General features: G+C 41.0%; 1 protein-coding gene across 6 annotated transcripts in view; it reads left to right on the forward strand.

Annotated features, from left to right (window-relative positions):
- The window catches only part of LOC124996324 (RIMS-binding protein 2-like), a 64642-nt gene extending 61213 nt beyond the window's left edge, over positions 1-3429 (forward strand). For all 6 annotated transcript variants that reach the window (XM_047569182.1, XM_047569184.1, XM_047569186.1 and 3 more), the window contains one exon: positions 261-3429. In XM_047569182.1, coding sequence (XP_047425138.1) covers positions 261-488 — 228 coding nt within the window. In that variant the 3' untranslated portion in view covers positions 489-3429. The remainder of the gene's footprint in view (positions 1-260) is intronic.
- Positions 3430-6093: the final 2664 nt, after the last annotated feature.

Below are 6093 nucleotides of genomic sequence, written 5' to 3' on the forward strand. Positions count from 1 at the left end.
TCAGACAAATGTTTCAGGGCCTTTAAGAAACCCCACGCAAATTTAACTGAGACCACTTTAACAAATGGCAAAAAATTAATTTGAAACGCACTCAAACTATTAAAGTAATCAACGTGCGTTAGGAGAGTCCCAATCAAACGCTGTGTTTTTGTCTTAGACTCTGATGAGGGACACAGGCAGACAGACTGTGTGAAAGTGTTGCATCAGTTGTAATACGCCGGCCCATGCCTCCACCACCTCCCCACCACCTCTCTCCCCAGATTGCCACAGAAACCACCGACACGGTCGACAACGACGCCACGCCAGTCCGGGCGCCGTCCCCGATCGTCCGCCCGCTCCTCCCGGGCACCATGAGACCCCTGAGCCCGACGAGGGGTCACCACGTCCCCATGGACCCCCGGGACACTCAAGACCTGGCGAACAAGAAGAAGAAAGGACTGCTCTCCAAGGGGAAGAAACTGCTGAAGAGACTCTCACCTGTGAAATAAAAAAAAAAAAAAAAAAAAGAAATGTACAATGTGTGCACATGCTGGGCTCTGTATATTGCATCCATACAATCAACTCTGGTTCAGACGGAGAGGTCTCTCCTGGAGTGCGTGAGCCAGTCCGAGTGTAACAAGTGATCCAATTATACATGTTCAGTGATGGATACGAATTATGTACAGTGCAGTGCCAAAACCAGGAGCGAGGTCACCTGCAGACACAAAAACATATAACTGTGATGTATTTTAAAGCAAGGGATGGTGGGGGGGGGGGGGGGGGGAATAACAACTACAAAAAAAAAAACTAGGATTTTCATGACATGTGTTTTTTTCTCTTTTCTTTACCATGAGGCAAAGGAAACTTTACATTTATTTTAAACAGGGTAGCTGTCAAATCGAAGCATTTGGTTGCGTTAAAGTTTCCAAAAAGCTTTCCTCAGCGGAAAAAAAAAAAAAAAAGACACGTGGAAACACGCCACACTCCTCTTGGAAAACGTCAAACAGACTACACTGTTATCGAGGCATTGTGTGAAGCAATGCTGGCTGCTAACACGGATTCTTATTCAGTGCACTATCTACAGAGAGCTGGTAGCATGTGAGGGAGGAGGAGGAGGAGGTGCGTTTCCACGCGCGGAGGAATTTCCAGATTGGCAACAGGGCATTAACGTCAGAAACACCCGGAGAGTTCAGCCGCCTCAGTGGCCTTTTTGTTTTCTACGACAAACAGTATGAGCGCGACAGTCCTCGTTTGATTGCAGCCGTTTTTTGTTTTGTTTTGTTTTGTTTTTTAACTTTGCTCGACTTGTGCTCCGTCGAGTCGACGCAGTGTTTGCTGTCGCGCGCCGTCACACTGTCATGAAACGCCTAGTTCAAGACAAAGGTTTTGTGTCTATCTTCCGTGTCGATTGCACAAAAAAAGTGGGGTGTTCCGTCTGATGGTTTGTTTGTGTGCCTGTGTGCGTAAGGCGGTGTGCGATGCGTTCATTTTCTTGCACCTTTTCATTCTTCACACCTCTTCTGTTTGTTTTTTGTTGTTTTTCTGAAGGAGAGGCCGTGTAGTTGTTGGTCCTGTGATCTAGTGATGTGCTGCTACCTCCATTGCCTGTGCACTGTTAAGTTTGGCTGTCTCGTGTTGACGTACAGCCGGCGGGACACGCCGAGGCCTCGGAAAAACTACTAAGTGGAAAACCTAGCTGAGATCTGTGGAGAGAACTTGTGTGCACACTTGCACCGATCAGGCGTAACATTAAAACCGCTGACAGGTGAAATAACATGGACCATATTGACACGCCGGGAAATTTTTGGACCTGGCGTTCATGATGAGCCACAGCTGTTTTGGAGGCACAAGAGAGACCAACAACATATTAGGAAGGCGGTCATAATGTTGTGCTTGATCAGTGTACGTCGATGCCCACCGTACAAAGTCAATTTATTACGCAGCTTCAATTTTTCTAATGGAAACTGGTACACAACAGATGTTCTACTTCATTCCAATAATCTTGAAGGATTTAAATTTTCCCAAACCGCTCTAATCGATAATGGTTTTGGTAGCTTTAGTTTGATGACTTATATGCAAACTTTTTCTAGTCTTCAAAAATAAAGAACTTTACTGGCATGAACCCACAAAAACTGATTAGATCAGCCGGTAGTCACACAGACTGTAATCAGTCCACAAACGACACAAAAGGCTGTGTAGAGGAAACAAACCAAATTGGAATTACTGTACGTATTGTGTGATTAGGGAAACTGAATGTTGGCTGTTTTATTATTTGTTTCTCCTTAAATCTTTTTCAATTTTTTATTTTTTTTGCTCCAGTATTTGTTTTCGGTTATAGCATTTTAATCTTCTTCCGCAGCCACTTGTGCGAGGAGAGTTTCAAATTCAACTCAAATAACTTTTGTTTAGAAAACCGGGTTAACTGGACATTTGCAAAGCTCGGAAAGGAAATGAGGAAGTAAAAAAAAAAAAAAAAAAAGGTTTTATTTCTTTTCCATTTTGTGTGTGGAATGATCTCTGTATAATCTCACGGCACACAATTCAGATCTGTTTATCCGGTGGCCTGAACGCAACTAAACTCAATGTCCTACCTCAGAGTTCTTGCTTTTGAGGAGACGAACGTTGTGCGTTTCAAATCTCCATAATTATAGGAATAAATAGTTTAAATAGAAATCGTTAAGTATGGAAAGAAAGCGTGTGTCGTGGAGATGACTAGAAGTGCTCAAGACCTTGATTACTCCCTGAAGGGACGGTACGAATCAAAGCTTTAACAATTTGAAGAACTTCGGTCTCGTTTTAAATGTTCATTCTATCCTGTTTAGCTCCTTACGTTGATATTGCACTTGAAAGATGAGTCCGAGAAGAGTTTATTGACTGAAGCAGGGTTCCCCTCCTCTTTATTCATTATTAATGCTGTTGATGACAAGAGAGGGTGGCTAAAACCGAATGAAGGAAAAGTTTGGTTGATGAGTAGGTTTACATTGAATTCATTTTGCTCCAGAGCTGTTCATGTATAGTTTCTCTTTCAACCCGACATTAAGCTGAAATTCTATAGTGTTTCAATACCAAATCATTCATTTGTGAATGGGTGTACTGTCTCTAATACGCTGTAGCTCTTTTGTACTTGGGTCCGTTTGTAGATAATTTCTAAATGTTTCTACTTGATTTTACGACAGCCTTTTTTTTAGTGCACTGAGATTTCCTCTCCCCGTAAAAAGACTGCAAGCATTCTCCATAGTGTCCTTTCAAATCAGATGTATCGGTCCACCGTATGTGCTTGCTCTGTGAATCAAGGTTAAAAAGTGGAAAAAACAAACAAAAAAATGTCAAAAAAAAGTAAAAGAGAAATCGCTGGACAGTATTTAAGATGATTAATTATGTGTGGGTGTGCATGTGAAAAAAAAAAATACAGCTTTTATATCCAAATTAAATTTGATATTTTTTAGAAAATTGCGGATTATGTTCATTTGTGTGTGATTTTGTGATTTGACAGAAGGGGGCTGGTTTACAAATACATGTACTTGGTTGAAATATTTGGTTTCAAGTCAAGTTTTGTTGGACATAGAGCCTACTGTCCCATTTTTTTGGTTGTAAATGATCAATAAGAGCAAACAAACTTGCAATCACTCCAATACTGAGCTAAAAAACTATAACCGGCAATATAACTAAATGGGGTATTTACTATTGCTGTTATTTTTGCTACTCACTGACTCCATTGATGCTTTGCTGCACATCCAACTAGATTATAGGTTGTTTTAGCAGTAATCCTGGGATGCCTTTGTGTGTATTGATGCCAAGCCAACAAAATAACTTTGGCTAATAATAATATTACCTCCAGTCTTTCTGGAACATTTTTCTTCAACCCTAGCAGGTCCCCATCCTGGTGTAACAAGACTTCATTTCTATCAGAATATGAGTCCAGTAACACAGCACTTCAGCTTCATTATGGGGCGACTCGAGTCCTACTACTTGGTGACTTGTATGACTTGGTTGCTGTCACATTCCCGTCCGCCCCTGCATAAAGCCTGCTCAAGTGATTCGACTCGAGCGGCAGATCATTATATCGGCTCCAGGCCAACTTACCAAAAGCCACATCGCTCCACTCTTCCTTTACATGTCTCTTTAACTCGCATTTACACAGTTGTCTTCTCGCAACAATATCTGAGTCTGTCAGCAGCAAAAACAAGCACTTTTAGTCAACTATAGAAAAATGTCACATTTAATCAGGTTGCTTTGACGTTTCATGGTTGACTGCTGCAGCTTTCTCGCTCAAGATTCACTGATCTGGAACCTTTTATATATATATATGTGTATGTGTGTGTGTGTGTACACATATAGAGTAAATACAAAATGATTGGTAAACAGGTCCTATCTATAAAAACGTTAGATTTTTTTTTTTTTTTAATAAAATGAAACAATGCGTTCAGTTTGCCAGTGTGGTAGACTGTGGTGCATTCTCCTACATTTAAAAACTAAATCCATGAAGAATATCAGAAGGAAAGACGCGGCATCTCATTATCAAGGTTTATGATCCGTGTAGCTAAAAATATGCTGGACTTATGGAATTCTTATCATAATACAATCACACACATAATTGCTGCAACTTCACTAAAATGCATTGGAATTAACATTCGAGGGCAGCGTGACTTAATGAAAGACTGTACTGGCCATGCAGATACATCTTCTTACTTGTACTTCAGGGTCAATATCAGACAAAAAAATAAATAAAACACTGGTTGCTTATTATAACTTGCTTTTAGCCATATATTTTTTTCTCAAATGAATGAACCGAGGGAATGGATTGATTATTACTGGCCCTTACTGTAAGCAGGATCCTGTCTGTAAGGCAAAAAAAGGAGACTTCAATAGAGGCTATGCTCTAATGGATACAGGTCAATGTAATTTAAGGGTGTCACAGATACATTAGCACACCTCATCTCTTCCGAGAGGTTTTTGAGTCAGCTGGAGGTGGTGTTCTGCTGCTGATACAGGTGGAAACTTCTGGGTCTGAATGATGAAGCCTGTGCAGAAGTGCAAAAAATTCCTGGCTCCAAAAGGGCGCAAATCCCTGTAGACTGATTTGGGTCGCAATAGTTTATTTCCCCATTCATGACTGTACGACTGATTATTTTTTATTAAGGTTTAAAATTCTGGGGTCTTGGGTCTCAACGTCCAGGCTGCTTTAGCTCCGCCCCAGCATGAACCACCATCTCGGGCTTCATGTTCGAGGTTTAGAATCCAATGGGTGATGTCACAATGGGTTTGTCCATAGTATATACAGTCAATGTGCTGCTCAGTGCCAGTCTCAGTGTCCCTATAGTCCTTAAACATGATGTGGTTAAACCTTTAATTAAAAAGAAAAATCTTGTTCCATCCTGGTTCTCCTAGACCTGTCAACCGCCTTCGACTCTGTAGACCATGTAATTCTTCTACAGCATCTGGAGCAATATGTAAGTATCACATGTGTTTCCCTCCACTGGTTCGGGTCCTACCCAGCAGACTGGAGCTTCTGCGTACAGTTAGGTTACTTTTCCTCTGATATGGCCATATTAACCCGTGGCGTCCCTCAAGGATCCATCCTCGGTCTTATTCTTTTTCTTTTGTATTTGTTGCCCTTTGGTGAGTATAAAACAATTCTTTTCATTGTTTTGCAGATGATGTCCAAATTTACATGCCGCTGTGGTTGTCAGGCAAAGACTCCATGTAGACATTTTTTGATTTCTAAAGCAATGTTGTGCTAATTTTCTTGAAGTTAATGAATCGAAAGCAGGAATGTCTTGAAACACAGAAATGCATTTGGAGGAAACATCTCCACCTCCTCCTCCACAGCCTGCTCTGCTTATATCCTGGGCCCTCTGAGTTAGGAAACTTGATTTATTGTTTTATAGCTATTTTAAATTTAATAAACAGATCAGCACTGTTGTGCTTTTTAGCCAGTCCTACTTTTCCAAGATTGACCTTGAAAATATTTCCCGTGCCTTTGTTACATCCAGATTAAATTATTGTTGCTCCCTGTACATTAGCTTAGATCAAACCTCTCAACCGCCTTCAGCTCAACTTCTCTCCGGCAAGTCACTCCAGTTTAAGCTTCCCGATCCACTTTCGTATAGATTT

This window comes from Mugil cephalus, chromosome 19, assembly GCF_022458985.1.
Source record: "Mugil cephalus isolate CIBA_MC_2020 chromosome 19, CIBA_Mcephalus_1.1, whole genome shotgun sequence".
NCBI lineage: Eukaryota > Metazoa > Chordata > Actinopteri > Mugiliformes > Mugilidae > Mugil > Mugil cephalus.